The 21,426-nt window shown below is 48.4% G+C and overlaps 1 protein-coding gene across 3 annotated transcripts in view; it reads left to right on the forward strand.

The window, feature by feature from the left end:
- Positions 1 to 21,426, forward strand: part of EPHA1 (EPH receptor A1) — a 63,635-nt gene that overhangs the window by 16,266 nt on the left and 25,943 nt on the right. For all 3 annotated transcript variants that reach the window (XM_025200775.1, XM_025200777.1, XM_006020964.3), the window contains exon 3: positions 19,142 to 19,417. In XM_025200775.1, coding sequence (XP_025056560.1) covers positions 19,142 to 19,417 — 276 coding nt within the window. The remainder of the gene's footprint in view (positions 1 to 19,141; positions 19,418 to 21,426) is intronic.

The raw sequence follows: 21,426 nt of genomic DNA on the forward strand, positions 1-21,426 counted from the left end.
CTGGCCCTCTTTCCTGCCTATGCAGGGGGTCGGACTCGATGATCTATTGAGGTCCCTTCCGACCCTAACATCTATGAATCTATGAGTCTGTTCCAGACCCTGGACACATGGACTGTAAAGAAGTTTTTTCTTATGTCCAGTCTAAATCAGCCTTCCAGGAGTTTGTGGCTGTTAGACCTTGTTATCCCTTGGGGAGCTCTGGTAAACAACTGTTCTCACAGGTCCTGATGCACCCCTCTTATATATTTGTAGGCTGCCACCAAGTCCTGCCTGAGCCTTCCCTTCTCCAGGTTGAAGAGTCCCAAGTCCCTTAGCCTCTCCTCATAAGGCTTGCCCTCTTGGCCTTTGATCATACAGATGGCTCTCCTTTGGATTCTCTCAAGCTTATCCATGTTCCTCCTGAAGTGGGGGGCCCAAAACTGGATGAAGTACTCCAGCTGCGGCCTCACTAAGGCCAAGTGAAGTAGAAGGATGACATCCCTAGTTTTGCTTGAGATGCATCAGTGGATGCATGCCAGACTTTGGTTTGCTTTGCTGGCCACAGCATCCCATTGGTGGCTTATGTTCATCTTGTGGTCAATCAAGACCCCCAAGTCTCTTTTGATCATGGTGCTAGCGAGCGTGGCACTGCCGAGCCTATAAGTGTGCTGCTGGTTCTTCCTCCCAACGTGGAGCACCCTGCACTTCTCTACATTGAAGTACATCAGGTTTTGGTCCGCCCACCTTGCAAGTCTGTCCAGGTTGGCCTGTATCCCCAGCCTGTCCTCCAGTGTGACCACCTTCCACCATAATTTAGTGTCATCTGCAAACTTTGCCAGTCCACATCTGTTGCCCAAATCCAGATAATTAATGAAGATGTTGAAGAGTACTGGCCCGAGTACTGAGCCCTGAGGGACACAACTGGTCACTTTGCACCACACTGATTCGCTCCCATCAACTAGCACTCTTTGGGTCCAACCCCGGAGCCAGTTCCCCAACCATCGGACTGTGAGATGGTCAAGGCCACAGCTCCCCAGCTTAACCATGAGGACATCATGGGAGACTAAGTCAAAAGCTTTCTTGAAATCCAGATATATGGCATCAATCTTGTCTCCATTGTCCAGGCAGTGCATCACCTGGTCATAGAAGGAGACGAGGTTGGTCAGGCAAGACTTTCCAGTAGCAAAGCCATGCTGGCTGACATTCAAAAGGTTGCCTTCCATTAGCCTGTTGTTGATGGATCCCTTGATGATTTTCTCCAAGATATTTCCAGGGATGGACATCAGACTGATTGGCCTGTAATTCCCTGGATCTTCCTTCCTTCTTGAAGATTGGGAACACATTGGCTCTTTTCCAGTCTTCCAAAACCTCCCTTTGCACCACAAATTTTCAAATATCTTCGCCATAGGGTGAGCTATGATGTCTGCCAGCTCATTTAAGACTCTAGGCTGCATTCTGTCCAGGCCCACAGACTTATGGATGTCTAGCCTCCTAAGGTGTTCCCTCACCTGGTCCATGTCAATTGTGGGTCCATCTTCCACTCCCTGGGTGTTTTGCATCCTGTCTGACAGTGTGACCCCTCTGGGTGGGTGGAAAACTGATGCAAGGTAATCATTTAGGAGATTGGCCTTTTCTTGGGTGTCAGACGTCAGCTGCCCCATTTGATGTGGCAGGGGTACAATGTTGCCTTTGTTCTTTCTCCGGCTTCCCACCTATCTGAAGAAGGACTTTTTGTTGTCCTTGATTCCTGTGGCTAGCCTGAGTTTGGTTTCTGCCTTCGCTTTTCTGGACCGCTCTCTACGTGTGCGGGCGAGTGCACACAAAGTGAGAGAGAGAACTCTTTCTGGAGGAGGGAGGGCCTACAACCTAGTTCTCTCATTTACTGGGCATTTGCCCTACCCACTTGGAAAGATCAGGGGGGCCCCTCTGTCTCTGCCACATTACTTCCAGAAGAAGTGCACATATCTTGGTAACCCTAGTCTACCACAGGTGGCAATAGTATCCAAACTCTGCATAAGTCCAAAAATTCTAGTTTCACAGCTCTGTAAATGCTATTTAGGTTTGAAAAGGTGAATGGGTTTTAACTTTAAGCATGCAGTGAGGTGGAGTGCATTCTGATAACTGAACTTGGAGGTGATGGGAACATGACGAAGGTTACATCAGAAAGGAAAGAGCTAGATCTTGGTAAAAAGACCAATCAGATTTCAACTGTCATTTGAAAATCTAGAAGCACAGAATGAGCCTTAGAAACACCCAAATTATAAAATGGTGAGCAGAGAGGTGGGAGTACCCCCTCATTTAAGAGAACTATCATACGTTTCAGTGTAATGGAATAACTTCCCCCTGACTGGCAATATCAATCCCGGCTAGAGTCATTTTCATACAAAAACCGAACTTGGAGCAGGGGGTTGGTTGGACTAGATGACCTCCTGAAGTCTCTTCCAACCTAATTTTCTATGATTCTCATTCTGTGAAAGTGAGAATGGACACCTGATTTTCCTGTCCATTGCAAAGAGATCAATAAAATATGTGCAGCTTTCATGCTGTACTAATATCTAGAGCTGGGGAGGGGAAGGTTTTCTTCCACTATTATACGTGTAAGTGGATTTACATGCCTAACTGCAATTCTATTCCATCCTGTTCAAGTCACTAAAAATCCAGTAACACACCATCTGTCATCTAACCCTTAAGACTGAGTCCCAGGACAGCAGTAAGGAGAAGGAGGACCAACCAACTTTTATTTTAATATTTTTTCAGAAACTGAAATAGTATCTGCAAATGGAATGACACTTAGGGAGGGTCCTAGGTCCACTAACAGGGGTGGACAAAATGCAGCCTGTGAGCCAGACCTGGCCTACAGAGTGTCTTTGTCTGGCCTGCAGCAGGTCCCTCAGTTTCACTTGGCCCAAACGCCATCCAACCTATGGTGTGTCTCGCCTCCCCCTGGGCATGCAGTGAGGCTGAGGAGACTCCACAGCTGGACTGCCTTACTAGGCAGCTCAGGTGGTGGCAGCTTCTTCCAGCTGCTGCTGCTGCCACTGGCCTCAGCTCCTTGGTACTGGCACAGCCTCGACCCCAACCCACCCCACACCTGCTCTGCACTGCCCACTCATGCTGAGCAGCAGCAGCAGCCAGGCAGATCATCCTCCAGGCAGATCAGGCAGTCTTACCCTAAACTCCACCCTGTCACCACCTGTAGGTTGGCGGTCTCTTGGCAAAGATGAGAAGCCATATAACACGCTGCCAGGTCACACACTGCCTTGACACAGGAGCTGAGGCCGATGTCATCTACCTGGATTTTAGGAAGGCCTTCAACATAGTTTCGCATACTATTCTTATAGGGAAATTAACGGACTGTGGAGTTGACACCTACATAGTCAGGTGGGTGGCTGACTGGCTTAGGGACCACAACCAGAGAATGGTGGTGGATGGGTTGTTCTCGGCCTGGAAGAAGGTGGGCAGTGGGGTCCCACAGGGTTTGGTCCTTGGACCAGTGTTATTTAATATCTTCATCAGCAATTTGGACAAAGGTGTGGAGAGCACCCTCTCCAAGTTCGCAGATGATACCAAGTTATGGGGCAAAGTTAATACACCGGAGGGCAGGGAGCAGATACAGGCTGACCTGGACAGGTTAGATCAATGGGCAGAACGAAATGGGATGGAATTCAACAAAGATAAATGTAAGGTACTCCACCTAGGAGGGAGGAATTCCCAGCACACCTATGGGTTGGGGGATGACCTCCTCAGCAACTCAGAGGCTGAAAGAGATCTTGGAGTCATAGTTGACTCCAAGATGAACATGAGCCGGCAGTGTAATGAGGCCATCAGCAAAGCCAATCACACCTCGTGTATTAGCAGATGCATGACCAACAGATCAAGGGAGGTGATGCTCCCCCTCTATGCAGCAGTGGTCAGGCTGCAGTTGGAGTACTGTGTCCAGTTTTGGATGCCGCACTTCAAGAGGGACGCAGAGAATCTGGAGAGGGTTCAGAGGAGGGCCACTCGCATTATTAGTGGCCTCCATGAAAGACCCTACGAGGAGAGGTTGAGAGATCTGGATCTCTTCAGCCTTTACAAAAGACGGCTGAAGGGTGACCTTGTAGCCGCATATAAGTGTATCAAGGGAGGACAGCGGGGAATTGGGGATGTGCTGTTTATCAGAGCGCCCCAGGGAGTAACTAGAAATAATGAGTGCAAACTAGTGGAGAGCAGATTTAAGTTAGACATTAGGAAGAAATTTTTTACAGTAAGGGTGGCCAGGGTCTGGAATGGGCTTCCAAGAAAGGTGGTACTATCACCTAACATGGAGGTCTTCAAGAGGAGGCTTGACAATCACCTGGCTGGGGTTGTCTGACCTTGGTCCTCTTTCCTGCCAAGGGCAGGGGGTCGGACACAATGATCCATTGGGTCCCTTCCGACACTATAATCTATGAATCCATGAACACCTACAGCCAGCACAAAACCCCACAACCACACTCTCCCCCACACACAAATACATCCCCTATAAACACCATACCTCTCTCTACACACTCCATCATGGCGCACATACATACCCCACACCCCACCACAGAAACATGCAGCCTCCTAACCACACCCCACACACAATATACAAGAGTAAGACTTTATTTTGAGCTGTTTTGCAATCACCTCTATATACACTATGACTACACAAATACATGTAAATAAAGACACAAATAATTTCTGAAATAAAAAAGGTTATAATAGATGTTTGATTTTTAGTATATGATTTGTTTTTTTTCCGGTTCCAAGATAGCAAACTCCTCTTTTCAAAAAGGAGTATTTCCGGGGGCAAGGGGAGGGACATCCAGTGGCCCAGGTCAGGGGTTGGGGTGGGACTTCCAGTCCCAAGATGGCAACCAGGGGGCAGGGCACCTGTCAGGGTGGGACTACCCTAGTGGCCCTCCACAGCTCACCAAAACTCTTTGAGTGGCCCTCCAGCCTAAATAAATTGCATGATAAGCATAATAAATGGAATAAAATCTAGCTCAAGGTCACTATAGTTGAAGGTATCTATATATTTCAGAAGTCATTGGCAACACGTAGCGGGTGCACGTGCACCCCCTGAGCGTGGCAGTGCACCCCCTATGAAAAGGCACCACCAACACTGCTGGCTCACTCCCGCCCTCCCGTCTGCTGCCGACAGCACTGCGACTGCCAGTGGCAGCTCCATGCTTACCACCGCCATGCTCCTGCCGCCAACTGTACTGCTGCTGCTTGCCAGAGCTCACTGTGCCCCCACAGCTGCCGGGGGCACGCAGTGTTTATGTCTGAAGTTGTTTCACCACTAGGTTGTAAAAAATGCAGAAGTTGGCAAGGTCATCAACATTTTAAGATTTCTCGATCAAGGGTGAAAGAAAGTTCGTATTGGAATAATTTAGAGGTGCACCGATACATTGGTCCGATATCAGATCGGTACCAATATAAAGAGAACTGGCTATGTTGGATATCAGCCAATAAATGCCTGTGATGTGCACAGCCCTCAGGCAGTGAGGAGTAGAGCCGGCAGCATGGAGAGCTGCCTTCAGCTGGGAAATACAGTGTGGTGAAAGGGGAGAGGCAAGGGAAGGGGTGTGGGGGAGGCAGATCAACACTCCCCGCCCTGCAGTGAGGGTGCGGGCAGGGGCAGGGACAGATGTTGCCTGGGCAGTGTGGGTGGTGCTGGAGCCACAGCTCATGGTGGGGAGATGGCTCCCGTTGCTGCTTGCACCCTGGGAGGGCATGGCGGGGTATGTGCCCCCAGATCTGCGTGGGGTGGGGCAGGGCGGGCTGCAACCGGGTCCGAACAGGGCTCTTCTCAGCAGAGGCTGTGCTTGAAACAGGTGCCGGCGGCACTGAGAGGATCCTGCATCCACTCCAAATTTTGCCACTGCTCTGCTCCCAGAGCCACCACTGCCAGCTGCCTGGTGCAACCCTGGCTTTTCCTGGCATGTAGATGGAGGCAGGGCATTGAGCCACAGCTGTGCCAGAAGGCTGGCAGTGGTGGCGCTGGAAGCAGAGCAGTGGCAAAATTTGGGGTGGATGCAGCATCCTCCCAATGCTGCTGGCGCCTGCCCCGAGCCCAGCCCCCACTGAGAAGAGCCCTGTGCAGCCCCAGCTGCAGCCTGCCCTGTCCCATGCAGTCCGTGGGGCACATGCCCCCCCACCCGGTGCCCCCTCCCCACCCCACCTGGGCAGCACCTGCCCCTACCCCCTCCCTCACTGCTGGGAGCATTGATCTGCCCCCCCACTCCCCTTCCCTCTCCCCTCCCCTTCCACCACAATGGACTTACCAGCTGGAGGCAGCTGTATCCGAAATCGGATCGGTATTGACCGATATGCCTTCTTAAATTTTGACTATCGGTATCGACCCCAAAAATCTCTATAGGTGCACCCCTAGAATAATTATTTCAGTATACCAAAGTTCCATTTTTGTCTTCTTGCCTAGCTTTGCCTTTAAGCAAATCTTCATGAAATCTACCTCAGAGAAGTAGCCCGTCATTTCACAGCCTATACCAGGAGTGGACAAACTTGGTACCCTTCTAGCTGCAAACCAAATTCTTGATATGGCTAAGAGCCACAGAATACAATACTACAGAAATATATGTGCCTGAGTCAGTGATCTGCACATAGTGCCTCTGCTCAAATATTAATTTATTGTTAAAGAACTTTCTTTAGGAACTGCATTTCAGCTGACATGTTACTTCCAGCAGGAACATGCATGTCTGGGTGATCCTATTCTGCTACAGGTGGAAGTCCATAAATTGCAGTTACACAACTTTGTAAATACCATTTAGGTTTGTTAAGATGAAATAGCAGTTTGTCTTAAGCCAGTTTGTCCATCCCTGATTTATATTAACAGGAAGGAGTGCTGAGGTAGATTGGACACAGGCACACTTATTACTAAGTCTATTCCTTCTAGCAGGAGTTCTTTAAGGTTTCTGAATGCAGCATCTCATAATAGAGAAGTACTAATTTAGCTTTACAGAATCTTGAAAATTTACTACTGTGTTACTTCCTATGACTCTAAATCCATTCCTGACTTGAACAAAGGCAGAGTTAGCACAGTTCTACGAGCAGAGGCTAATCCAGTCCAGTCTAAATGCATCCAAGTGCCATAGGACAGGGGTTCCCAACCTTTTTATGCTGCAGACTGGCATCAGAGGATAAGGTGATTTTTTTCCCCCCTGAAGCAAGTCTCTGTGCACAAAGGGCTCATATATTAAAACTAGGACTGAATTCTGTTCCGAGTTGAATGGGAAGGAGATGGAGTTTGTGAACAAACAGGCGTGCTGCAACAGGCTCTACCAATTTCAATCTCTAATTTAATAATGTTCACCATTGGATAGAGAGAGTTGCACATAATGAAAGCTGAATCACGATGGCTGTGTCCTCATTTGACAGGAAAGGTGAATCTTAGGAATCATAGGAAAGTAGAGCTGAAAGGCATCTGGCAAGGCCATCTAGTCTAGCCCCCTGCTTAAGGCAGGATCATCCTTGACTAAACTATCCCAGACAAGCGTCTAACTTGCTCTTAAAAACTTCCAAGAATGGAAATACCACAATTTCTCTAAGTAGCCTGTTCTAATATTTGACCACCCTCATAGTCATAAAGATCCTCATAATCTCCAACCTAAGTTTCCCCAACCGCAGCTTGAAACCATTGCTACTACTCCTATGGCCTACAGCTACAGAAAAAAGTCCATTCAGCTTATGACCTACTGTAATTCCCACGTCCTTCTCTGAAATACTGCAGTCTAGCCAGTCATTCCCCAATCAGTATTTGTGCATGCAATTATTCTATCCCCAAGTGCAAAACTGTGCACTTGTCCTTGTTAAATCTCATCTAAGTGATTGAGGATCATTTCTCCAGTCTGTTCTGGTCATTCTAGATCCTAGCCTTATCCTCCAGGGCTAGGGACATTCAAAAAGCCGAAGCCTGGATTGATTCAACCTTTGCAGGTTGGTCTAACCTGCCTAGGTTGAACTGGTTTGTAACAGTACAGACATTCTGTCTGAACCGAGGCAATGCAGGCATGTGCCTGCAGTTGCTCAGGCCAGGTGCCAGGGAGTGCTAGAGCATGCCCTTGGCTGCAGGAGAGCTGTGCAGGGAATGAGGAGTGGCCAGTCTGGGCTGAACTGGCCAGAGAGTGGTTTACTTCCACCCTCCCTGTCCCACCAGCAGGGACCCAAGCTGGGTCTGCTGGGTGCTCCCCCTTTGCTGCTGCAGCGGGGTGGGGGGGCACCATGGCCCCTGAGGCAAAGTGGGCAGGGAGGGGGGTTATTCTCCCCTCTACCTCCACTGCTCCCATGGACCTCAGCCGGGTCTGCCAGCCTTAATGGCCGCCGCTGAGCGGTGGAATAAGCCCCCTCCTATCCCCTCCACCAGACGCCAGAGGGAGGGGGAATAACTTCCATCCCTGCCCATCCTCAAGGGGCCCTGCCAGTCAGCATCTGGCCATGCCCCTGCCTGGCCGCTGCAGCAGGAGTGGGCAGCGCCCTTGATGGGGGCAGCAGCCCCTGTCATGGTATCAGGGAGCATGATCCCCTTCCCAGTGTGGGGCCCTGCTGCAGGGTAGGCAGAGCTGCAGTGGACTGCACGTGGTAGCACTGGGGCCTGAAGGGGGCCGGAGGACTTCAAGCCCCAGGCAGTGCTGCCACACTGTGCAGCAGCTTTCCTCACCCCGCAGCATGCCCCCACCCCTGCCAGGAAGGGGCTCATGCTCAGGGAAACCATGACAGGGGCTTCTGCCCCCAGCAGGGTTGCTCCTCCCTCACTGCTCCAGTGGCTGGGCAAGGGCGGGGCCAGATGCCACCATCAGGGCCCCTTCGGGGGGAGGCAGGGAGTGGGGTTATTACCCCCTTTGCCCCCAGGGCACTGCAGCGGGATCTGCCCACCACAGCCACTGCTGCCACTTGCTCTGTGCCCAAGGCAAGTGACAGGATAAGCCCCCTCCTGCCCACCCCTCCCCACGGCATCTGGTGGGGGGTGCTTATTCCACCACTTGCCCCAAGCACAGAGTGAGCAGCAGCAGCAGCAGCTGCAGTGAGCAGACTCTGCTGCAGTGCCCCAGAGGCAGAGGGGGGAATAACCCCACTCCCTGCCACCTCCTTCCCAAGGGGCCCTGATGGCGGGGTCTGGCCCTGCCCGCACCCAACCACTGGAGCGGCGAGGGGGGAGTGATTGTGATGGGGACAGCAGTCCCTATCATGGTTTTCCCACGCACAAGCCCCTTCCTGGCTAGGGGGGCCATGCTGCAGGGTGAGGAAATCTGCTATGGATCATGGTGTTGGAGAGGGCTTACAAGGCTCTGGCCCCCTCCAGGCCCCGGTGCTGCCATGTGCAGTCTGCCACAGCTCTGCCCACCTCACAGCGGGGCCCCCTGCCAGGAAGGGGCTCACACTCCCCAACACTGACAGGGGTTGCTGCCCCCATCAAGGGCCCTCCCCATTCCCACTGCAGCAGCTGGGCAGGGGTGCACCCAGATGTCACTGGGCATGGCCCCTTGGTGCGGGGTGGGCACGTACAGGGGTTATTCCCCCTCCCTCCAGCATCCAGTGGAGGGGACAGGAGGGGGCTTATTCCACTGCTGTGTGGTGGCAGGGGTTGGGGTGGGCAGATCTGGCTGCAGCCTCCTGGGGGTAGTAGGGGTAGAGGGGATAATAATACCCCTTCGTGCCCTATCTGCCTCAGGGGCCATGGTGGCCCACCACTGCAGCAGCAAGGGGGTAGCGCTCGGCAGACCCAGCTTGGGTCCCTGCTGGTGGGACAGGGAGGGGGGAATTAAACCCCGCTCTAGCCAGACCCCCACCCCTGCCTGTCCCTGCTCCAGCTGAGGAGGAGAGAGGTGGGGCCAGCCTTGCTGGACTGGAGCAGAGAGCCCAGCCCAGAGAGCATGCTGGGATGCTGGGGGACTCTGGTTTAAGTTAAACCAGGAAGGGGTCTGGGACAGATATTGCATAAACCAGTTTGAGCCAAATCAATTAAGACATTCAACCAGGTTTATCTCCAACCAGTTTTGGCCATTTTGAAATTGGGTTATGTGCACTGAATGTCTGTTCTGTTACAGGTTTAAACCAGTTTCTGATCATTTAAACCAGTTTATGTGTAATGTCCGTCCCTAGCCCAGAGGATCATCTGCAACTCCACCCTGCTTAATGTCATGCACAAATTTGCTAAGCATGTACTCAATCCCATCATCCAAATCATTAAGGAAGATATTAAAAAATACTGGACTCAGTGACAGATCATGGTGAGGTGGGTTTGTACAAAGTGGTTGATGCCTTATTATACTCCATGGCACAATAGGGGAAAATTCAGTGCTCAAGTCTCCCAGGTATTGATGTAAAAATTGCACTTGTTCATATTGGCCTTCAAGATGTCCTTGAATCTCTTCTTTGGCCAACTTTAGAGCAGTGACCACTGGCAAGCTGGGAGTATAGGACCTATTTTGGGTGCCATTTGTCTGGTATCATTATAACTGCTTTGCAAGGAAGGTTGAAGTTGGAAGCTTGTGACCTATTCAACATCTTTATCAGCGACTTGGAGGTGGGCATGGAAAGCACACTGTCCAAATACGTTGATGACACAAAGATGTGGGGAGAAGTGGGCACACTGGAGGGGAGGGATAGAATCCAACTAGATCTAGACAGGTTACAGAGGTGGGCGGATGAGAATAGGATGGCATTCAATGCAGACAAGTTCAAGGTGCTGCGTCTAGGGAGAAGGAACCTGCAACCTACCTATAGGCTGGGGAACACCCTTTTCAACATCACAGTGGCTGAAAGGGATCTTGGAGTCATTGTTGACTCCAGGATGGACATGAGCCGCCAATGCAAGGAAGCGGTCAGTAAGGCTAACTGCACCTTGTCGTGCATCTACAGATGCATCACAAGCAGGTCCAGGGAGGTTATCCTTCCCGTCTATGTGGCACTGGTCACACTGCAGTTGGAATACTGCATCCAGTTCTGGGCGCTGCACTTCAAGAAGGATGTGGCTAACCTTGAGAGGGTCCAGAGGAGGGTCACTCACATGGTCAGGGGGCAGCAGGCCAGGCCCTACGAAGATAGACTAAAGGGGCTGAATCTATTCAGCCTCCACAAGAGAAGACTGGGAAGGGATCTGGTGGCTGTCTATAAACTCACCAGGGGGGACCAGCAGAAAATAGGTGAGGCTCTGTTCCCCCGGGCACCACCTGGGATAACAAGGAATAACGGCCATAAATGAATTGAGAGCAGGTTCAGGCTTGATATGAGGAGGCATTACTTTACGGTTAGGGCTGCCAAGCTCTGGAATGGGCTCCCAAGGGAGGTGGTGCTCTCCCCTACCTTGAGGGTCTTCAAGAGGAGGTTGGATAGATATCTGGCTGGGGTATTATGATCCCAGCACTTGATCCTGCCCAGGACAGGGGGTTGGACTTCATGATCTGTTCAGGTCCCTTCCAAACCTTGAAACTATGACCTCTGGCAGCAAGCAGAAATCTTCATATTCACCTGCAACAGTTCATCTGGAGAATAGATATGGATAGCAACAGAGGTGAGGAGCATGTTCATTTTGTGGAGGAGAACTGGCCAGGCCTCCCCAAGGTGGGAAGGATCGAGACCACCACCACTAAGAAAAAGAGATGGGTGGTGGTGGTGGTTGGAGACTCACTTCTGTAGGGGGCAAAGGGATCCATCTACTGACCTGACCTGTTGTCTCGGGAAGGCTGCTGCTTGCCCAGAGCCCGGATCCAAGATGTCACTGAGGCATTACCGATATGCTGAACAATGAACAATTCTCTTTCTTTTATTATTGTTTCTACCAGTTTTCCAAGAACAGAAGTTAGGCCAGCCTGTAGTGTCTAGGGTCCATCCCCCTATGAGCCTTTTTTATATATGGAAGTCATTTTGGCAACCCTCCAAGCTTCTGGTACCAAGGTTGCTTTTAGTGATGAGTTGCATGATACAATTAGGAGTTCAGCAATTTCTGATCTGAGCTCCTTCATTACCCTAGGGTAAATGCCGTCAGGTTGTGGTGATTTGTACTTGGCAACCCAATTCAAGGACTGAAGTCATCTTGTTGGAGATGGCAGCAGGCTGTTTTAGCCCTTCTTAAATTGGTTCAGCAACTGAAAAAGTTAATGGGTCTAGAACAACTGATGGAATCGTAAGACCTCATCCTGGTGATAGTGACGTCTTCTGCAATATCCTTATGCATCATCTGGAACTTGACTTTAGTTCTAGTCAATGAGCATCTTTACATGTGCTCCAGGGTGTGGAACATTTTAATTTGAGCGGCTCTTGGGAGCTGCTGTAATTAAAACATCTGCAGCGTCTCATGTATTCAGTGTCCCACACTTCAAAATGGCAGTGGGGGTGCTTTTACTAAATCTCTGGTTTATGGATGGAATGTGGTATGGATGTTTCTGCAGTGCTTTGTTTATCTAAACTTGTAGTTAGCACATATTCAAACATCACAATTTGACTTCGTAAGTACAGTGGGAGCGGACCATGACAGATTTACTACTGCTTCTAGTTCTACAAGACAATCCATCTGTGCATCAGCCTTGGAACAGAGGGTGCATGCAACACAATTAAATTTCATTTGAATCAGAACCATGGCTGCATCCAACACAAGTGAAACTGGTGGGCCTTAGTACACACCTAACTCTTCTTTGAAAGCTTCGCTCACTTCTGTTAGGACATTTTGAATCGTGTCTGTTGCAATGGTGAGCACTCCTGGTCACTTGATGGCCAATGGGTCAAACAGTCATTCATCTAGCAAACTTGCTTGCTGTCCTTGGCAATTAAGAGGTGGAAGACCTCTCAATCCTTCTTATAGTGGACACTAATGTTATATTTTCCCTTCAAGTCAGCTGTTTGTATATTGTAATTGATAAATTTTGCTTCGCACAGAACAACTGGAGGAAGATTTCTAGGTCATAGTAATTTGTACATCTCTTCAGAAAGTAAGGGAAACTCAGATCCTGACTCAACCTTCATGGAACATAGAATACCTGTTGTGTAGGTTGTCTTCTTCTGTAAGGGTGGTGTTTCTACGAGGCTGACAAACCTGGTAGCATAGGCATCTGTGAGCATTCCACGGACTGAAATTCCATGAGGATCTGCAGCAGTATTTGTGGCAGCTAGAGGAACACTCTGCTTATTTGACATCTTTCCAAATGGCTTGACCTTTTGATGAGACACATATTCAGTTTAACCCTTGTGCTTGCAAGGATGACATTTGGCATCAGGGAGATAGTATGTCAGGGCCGGATTATGACATGCTGGGGCCCTAAGCTAGGTCAAGTTTAAGAGGCCCCGTAGCATTACCAAAAAAAGTGTATTATTTTAACAGAAAGGACAATGAAAATAGAAATAGTAAAGCTTTATATTTGCATATATACATAGGCGAAGGTGCAACAAAAGCTAATGATCTAACTAAAACATGTCTTGCAATAAGCCTATTTGCATTATGAAACACTTCCAAGTTCAAATACTTTATGATTTCTTAATTAGCATATATGAAAACAATCTACAGCAACACAAGAGCAATTATACAGATCAGCGCATACAGTCTCTTTCTCTCTCTCACGCAAACACCCACTCCTGGCCCTAGGGTACGAGCGCAGCCCCATGCTCCCGCAGTCTGGTGATGCAGCCACATGGTGCTGGAGCAGCCCAAAAGCTGTGGCAGGTAGAGACTTCCAGTTGTGGGGTAGAAGAGGACTGCTGGGGGGGGGCAGCACAGGGGAAGCTTTCACGTGGCTGCCGCCGCCTTCATTAAGCATCCCGTGCCGCTGCTGTGTGTGTGACCAGTGCTCCAGCACCAGCCACCACTACCCCCACCCCAGCTCTGTGACCGGCTGCAATGCCGGTTTTAAAAAAACAGTATTTTCAAATTTCCAGCACGTGTTCAGTCTCGAGCACGCTGGATTTGTAAGGTTTTACTGGGAGGGATTTTAGTGGCCCCTCATAATGTGAAGCCCTAAGTTGTAGCCTACTTAGCTTGTGCCTAAATCTGGTGCTGCAGTATGTGTCATGTCCATGGCTCCCACCACAACTACAGCAGCTTCCCAGGGATGGATGATTTATTTTCTTGTCTGCTGTTAGTGACTTCTTTAGAGAATTCTTTTTGGATTGTACTTGGCGAGGTCATTTTCACAGCCAATATTTGGAACTCCTTTGAATGGAGAAATGCAGCCTCATGAGCAAGTGTTTGATTCTGAGTAATGGGGAATGTTAAAGTTTTAGCTTTGTCAGGGGTTTGCACTGTAGGCCCTTATCTCAAATCCTACCCACAAGTCAGTCCCTCCATAGAGACTCATGACATCTACCAAATTACAATTCTCAGATAAATGATGCAACTCAGCTATGTATACTGCAGTCTCTTCACCTGGCAGCTGATTGTGTTGATTGAAATGCCTAACTGTTTGAGATGGAGTGGGTGAAGTAATTTTTAGTAGTGTGAGGATTTCATTGTATTACTTGTCATGAGGTTTGACCAGGGCCATGAGTGAGTGAACAATATCAAAATCCTGCGAGCTGAAGATAGTAATGCAGCATGTTTCTGACTAGCTTCAGTGATCTGATTGGTATCCAGGTAGAAGACCTGGATCCAGGTTGGCGTAGGAGTCCTAGGACGACTGCTTGGCCTCATCAAATGTTTCAGTGCCACCCAAGTTTGCATCATGGAAAGCAGCCACACTGAATGCACCCTGGGGGAACCCCCCCTGGCCTGGGCTCCCCAAGTGGTGCAGGACCCCTTCTCCCATGCAGTACTTGGTATTTAGAGCTCAGAATGAAGTGCAGGAAGCCTCACTTGTTGCCAGCTTAGTGCATTGCAGGAACTTGTTTGTCCCAGGAAGATTAGACAGAGAGCAACAGTTGCAACCACTTTTATTGTATTAATAAAGGGCTTAACTGAATGCTCTTCAAGTAAAACAGGCAGCAAGAGGAGACCAACACAACACGGAATAGCCCCACCAACTGGCAGTTCACATGCACTTATGCACACATACACAAAACACAGACATAATACCCAGTACACAACAACTATGAATAGTGATGAGTCTGGTGTGAACACAAGGGTTTGCCACACCTTGCCAATCTGTTGTCTGATACCTTCTATCATGAGGGGGCAAAGCTCCTTGCAGCACATGATGAATACAAATCTTACTTTTTCATTTTAAAAGTTTCTATCCCTTTGCACATGTAGCTCTCTGGTGTTTCCATTGCTCTATGAAAAGGAATGCTTGGTGTGTCTGTGTGGAGTAGCTCAGTGCAGTTAAATCCTTGAACACTGTGACCTGTGCTCTCCCAGTTTATTCCCAGGGGCCAGAGTTCAGATCCAAAGCCAGTTTTCCTTGAGGGCTGCTGTATCTGATTTGCCATTCAGTTCACTGTTAATCTCCTGCGCAAATGTATCTTCTAGCTGTTATGATGTTGAATCAAACTGAACCATGAAAGCCAGATCTCTTGCATTTTCTCTCAATTCAGACAGCTTTGCTCCTGGCAGTTCTCAATGATCACTGGAGGTACTTTTGCAAATCTACCTTTTTTAGAGATGTTCATTCACTAATGCAAATATTAAATTGTTTTATCTTCAATTTAGCCTTTAATGTGAACGGGTCACAAGTGACAAGAGGTTGGTTCCCTTTGTACTATAGGCTGTACTGTTTAGCCAAGCCTTTTAAAATGCATGTCTAAATATGTGCCCTGATCATTCAAATCAGAATCTACTTCTGTTGACTTTAAAAATGGAGTGGCTACAGTGCATAAACCCTTTTCAAAAGGTTAGCCACTCATTTTTACTTTTGTCTTGAAAATCTTGGCCTTTACTTCTAGTTTTGTGGAGGCTTCTTATGAGAGTTAACACTGTGTAGCATCATGAAAGCATGATTCAGATTGATTGATAAAATGAGATATTCTCTGTTTTTCCTTTTTTTTCCAGAACACAGCTGTGTCTACACAACGCTATTGTGCAGTAGTATTAGGCTACTGTGCAGCAGCATCACAAAAAAGGCATCCGCCAGTGCTACCACACAGTAACACAGCTTACTACACACTTATTTAGTGTTTGTACTAAATAAAATGTGCAGTAGCGTCTCGTGTAGGTGCAGCCACTGATGCCTATCCTTGCCAGACTGTATTCATTGGAGTAAAGACTAAAGATTGTGTAAAGAGTCTGCAATTAAATGGAAAGACTTTACTGGAGGAGAATAATTCAGCAGCACTAGCAGGCAAGCTGGAAAGTCAGGTAGCTGAGAATGATTGAGCCAAATTTCACCCACACAGCTCCAGTGAGGACACTGAATTAATTGTAAGCATTACAACAGAGGCATCAATTCTGACTGACAGCTAATGTTTGGACATGACACTGCTGCTTAGCAATTTGCGTGACAGCTTGAGAGTTCATTAATTCTTTCATGAGTGTGGCAAACCTCTCATTTTTTCCTCGAGTTCTCTGAAATTTAAAGGATTACTTATCAGTTCTATACTTGTAGTATAGCTTATAGACTCATTCTTTTTCATTTCCTTCATCAAGCCTATTTCCTGTATTTTCTGCTTCTAGCTTCCTTGTTAATTATTTGCACCCTAAATGAGAGTGCAACTATGCAAAAAACAACGGTAAAGAGAGTCCCTGCCAGTGTACAGTCTGATAGACGATTAGGAGGAGATGTACTTGGATAGCAGCACCCAATCTTCCAGTTTTGTGGGCTGACTGAGTGGCATGGGGTCAGTCCATGGACTAGATCCTGCATGGGGTTGGCACACAGGACTGGTCCATGGGTGCAGCCCTGTGCACCAGTTCTAGCTGTGCACCAGCCTAACCCTACAGAGGTACCGTCAATAATTCAGGGGCACGTTATCCAGCCTGTGAGGCTCTCCATAGATCCAGAAATTTGACAACAGAAAGCAGTGATTAACATTGCCACCACTCCCCCACCACAAAATTTCTGGACCTGTGGGGAGCCCCATGGGCCAGAAAACAGCTCCATGAGCCAGATCTGGCCTGCAGGCTGGACACGTGTTCCACTGCATTAGGAAATGTAGGGATGGGACAACTTAGTAGTTTTGTCCAGTAGCAAGGGCGAATTTTTCAAAAGTTTCTAAAGGTCAAGTTAGTATTGAAAAGAAGAGTTTAGCTCTGAAGTCAGGTAGATGCTTTAGAAAATGCTACCTTTAGTGTACATGGTGAAGACAGAAGTACAGCTCCTAGCTGTAACTCAGAAAGATTTCTGCAAAGCGCTCTGTTACAACCTTACCCCGAACCAAACACAGGTTCACTGTTGGCTCCAGGGGGGAGGAGAATCTAGCTGCAGGCTGGGAGCCTGAATTCCCTGTGCTCCCTTGCCCCCCTCCCATTCTGAAAACAGTGACAGGCTGGGAGCAGTGGCGTACCATGGGTCTCCAGTGCCTTAGGGCTAATGCCAACCACCCCCACCCCCTAAGTAGGGTAGGAAGGGACCTCACAAGTTCATCTTGTTGAGTCCCTACTCAAAGCTGGATGATCCATGACTAAACCATGCCAGTCAAGAGCCTGTTCAACCTGAAAACTCCCAAGAATGAGGATGCCACAATTTCTCCAGGTAGCCTGTTCCAGTGCATGACTACCCTCATAGTCAGAAAGATCCTCCTACTCTCCAATTTAACTCTGCTGCAGCTTGCAGCCATTGCAGCCATTGCTGTCCCCTACAACCACAGAGAAAATCCCATCTCCATCCTCTCTGTAATTGCCTCTCAGGTATTTGAACACTGTGATTATCAAACTCCCTCTCAGTCTTCTCTCGTCCAGACTAAATAACCCTAGGTGTTCCAGCCTTTTCTCATAAGTCATGCTTCTCCCTTGATTTGCAAGTGACACTCCTGTTAATACAACCCAATATGCTTGTGGCTTTTTTTTTTTTTTTTTGCAACAAGACCACACTGTTGGGTCATATTCAGTTTATGGTCTACTGCAGTGGTGCTCAAGATTTGTCCTGGTGTGCTGGATGGGTAGTGCCCAGTCCATCTGCAGGCCAAATCCAACCAATGATCCCGATTGGGCACCTGCAGTGGGCACACCAGGCACCATTCAGCCATGCAGAGGGGTGCAGGAGGGCAGTCCAGAACAACCCAGCCCTTCAGGGGAAGGGGGAGTAGCCTGGTGGCGGGGAAGGGGTGGCCCAGCTCCTGTCCAGGAGCCGGCAGAACAGGGGTGTGGCCTGGCCCCAACCCTGCTCCATGTGGGGAATAGGACATAGCTTGGCCCCAACAGGGGTGTGTTGGGCTTAGGATTTGGGAATTTGCTAATGGGGGGTGGTAGTCATATTAATGGCCACCACTCCCCCACTGCCAAATTTCCCAACCTGTGGGGAGTGATCCTCCAGAGGATCTACAACTCCACCCCACTTGATGTCATCTAAAATGTGCTAAACATGTTCTCAATTCCATCAACCAAATCATTAATGAAGATATTAAAAAATACTAGACCTAGGACAGACCCCTGGGGAACTCCACTTCATACCTTCTCCCAGCTAGAAATTCAGCCATTGATAACTATTTGTTGAATATGATGATCCAGTTATATATCCATGTTACAGTACTTTCATCTAGTCTGTATTTCCTTAGCTTTTTAATGATAATGTTGTGGGAGACAGCATCAAAAGCCTGCTGAAGTCAAAGTATATTACATCTGCTGCTCTCCCTCCATCCACAGAGTCAGTCACTTTATCATAAAAGGAAATCTGGTTGGTCAGGCGTGACACTGTCTTTCTTCCTGCCAGTCAGGGGTAGGGAGAGAGAACCTAATTACTAGGCCTGAGTTTGGGTTTAGGCTTAATAAGAATATGATACTTATCTAGACCAGAGACAGCCTCCTGCAGCAATGCCCTTGCCCTTGGGAATTGGAAGAGAACAGGATGAGGGAAGAATGGCACAAAGCCCAGGAGAAGTGGTAGGTTGCTGCCAACTAGTTCTGAGTCAGATTCTGGTCAAGGCTCATGTTCAGTGTTCGTTGCTCAGGTAAGACAGTTGCAAGGGTCAGAGACAGATGTAACATTTTTTGAGCACCTTAGGTCTTAAGTTTTTATTTGGAGGGGTATGGATCCTGTAGGCTTGGGTTTATTGCACTTTTATACATACCATGCCTTTCATCTCTTTGTAACATAAGCATGTATGCTGTCTTCTTTCCTGGGAACAGTGGAGTGAAGTGCAGCAGATGATAAATGGTACCGCAGCCTATATGTACCAGGATTGCAGTGTATTTTCTGAGGGTGACACTGATCACTGGCTTCGAACCAACTGGATTTACCGGGGCGAGGCAGCTTCTCTCATTTACGTGGAACTAAAGTTCACTGTGCGTGACTGCAAGAGTTTCAAAGGCAAAGCTGTGACCTGCAAAGAGACCTTCAATCTTTACTACATGGAGTCAGAGCAGGATGTTGGCATTCAGTTCCGTCGCCCACTGTTCACCAAGGTCAGTGATACTGGAAGGTAGAGCTATCCCTGATGGGTCTTGATGAATGGCAGACTTCCATGGAAATCCAGGTTCATGTAGGCTGTAAAGTGGGTGGGTGACTCCACAAGAAATGCTCATTCCCAAGAGTCAGAACTCATGCCAATGCCCCAGCTTCATATTCAGGGCATTTTTTGCTATGGGAGCTGCCAATTTTGAAATGAGAGGTCCTAAGTACACATGATGATAGTGATTGGTCATTTTTCCAACATTTTTTCAGTGTTTCAACAAGTGTGTCAGTATCGATTTACTCATTTTACTAACAGTTAAATCAAGGCTGGGTTTTTGTTTTGTTTTGTTGCTCAGAAGAGCAAACATCACTTCTTCTGATGCTGGAGGCAACAGCACCAAAGTCTCAATCGGATACTCATGTTTGCAACTACATTCTACCTCCCTAAATTTATCTTGCACTTCTGGTTGATTATGATACTTCCCTTCCCTTCCCTTCCCTTCCCCTAGAGAAAAAGCTGAATTCCAAAAGATGGAGTCTCAACTTTCATATGGAGTCTCCTGTAATACATTTTATAACAAGTATATGTTATGTATAATATATACTATAACAAGTCACAGACTCAAATTCCTTGGCAATCTTTCCCTCTACATTTTCGCTGACATACCAAGATACATTCTTCAACACTTTGAACATTTCTGCAATAGCTTTTAGTGACCTCAAACCCAGAGAGTTGCAGTGATTTACCAGGACAATTTTAAAACATGCAACTGGTATATAAAATGCTTTGGATGATCTGTTTTGATATTAAAGTCATGCCTTCCCAAGCTGACACAACTTTTTATTGGGCACGTCTACACATCACCCTACATCACCATAAAAATGTGCTACAGCAACATAGTGATCACGTGCATCTACACATCACCGGCAGCTACTTCACCGTGGCGGTGCGCTCCCCTGTTTTAGCGTACCACTATGGTGAAGTGATGGCTAAAAATAACTGTGCATCATGCATACAGTGCAGTATGGGTGGTTACTGCACCATGCTTTAGTACTTAAAGCACGGCACAGTAACAGCGTCACTGTAGGGCAACATGTAGACATGCCCATCGTGTCCCTGAGTTTTCTCTTAACAGTTCAAGAGGCTGGTGGGAGAACTGGAGATAGAACCTAAGTCACTTTAATTTCAGTCTAGTGCTCTGTCTTGTCCACTAACCCAGGTTGCCTAGATCTCTTATTTACTCCCATCTTAAGATGCGAAAAAAATCTTTTTTTTTTTGTACACCCACTTCTGTGCAACCATATCTCCATAAACTAGCTTCCCCTGTATACAGGTTCAATATCTGAACATTAAGCACCAGAGGTCGATCCAGGATTTTGTGAAGGGGGTTGCGGGAACAGCAATCAATGCTGCAGGGGTGGCTACACCCCACCACTCCCAGCTTCCTCCCTCCCCTGGGGTGGGCAGACCACCCAAAGGGAGTGGCAGGCAGGAACCTTTTTAAGACCAAAGCAAACAAGTCATTCACCCAGCTTCCCCATCAAGGTTAGCTCTGAGTTCAGGTTTCCAGTTAGTTTATTTTACCTGGAGCACCATTGTCCTCACAGCAAACAAACACTGACACAGACACAGACAGATGTGCAGACACACACATGCAGACATACAAACACAGACATGCAGGCACACACAGACACAGGTACACACACCCCAGCAAGTAAGTGTGTGGGGGGGGGAAAGGGAAGGGGCTGGGGGAGAGCCAGTTCAAGAATTGTGGGGAGAATGAAAGGGAGCGGGTACATGCAGGTAGGCAGGCAGGCGAGGATGGAGTGCACCTGGGGGCACGGCGGCTGTGCCTCCGTTGGCACCTTCCCATATTTTCCTTCTTTCCCAGGGGAGAGGGAGGGGTGCACCAGGCGCCACCGGCCCCTCGCGTCACACCGCGCACCTCCCCAGCCCCAACCTCAACTTGCTGTCTGTGCCCACTCCCAGGAGCAGGGCTGGGGAGGGCGAGGGCAGCAG

Source organism: Alligator sinensis, unplaced genomic scaffold (genome assembly GCF_000455745.1).
Source record: "Alligator sinensis unplaced genomic scaffold, ASM45574v1 scaffold161_1, whole genome shotgun sequence".
NCBI lineage: Eukaryota > Metazoa > Chordata > Crocodylia > Alligatoridae > Alligator > Alligator sinensis.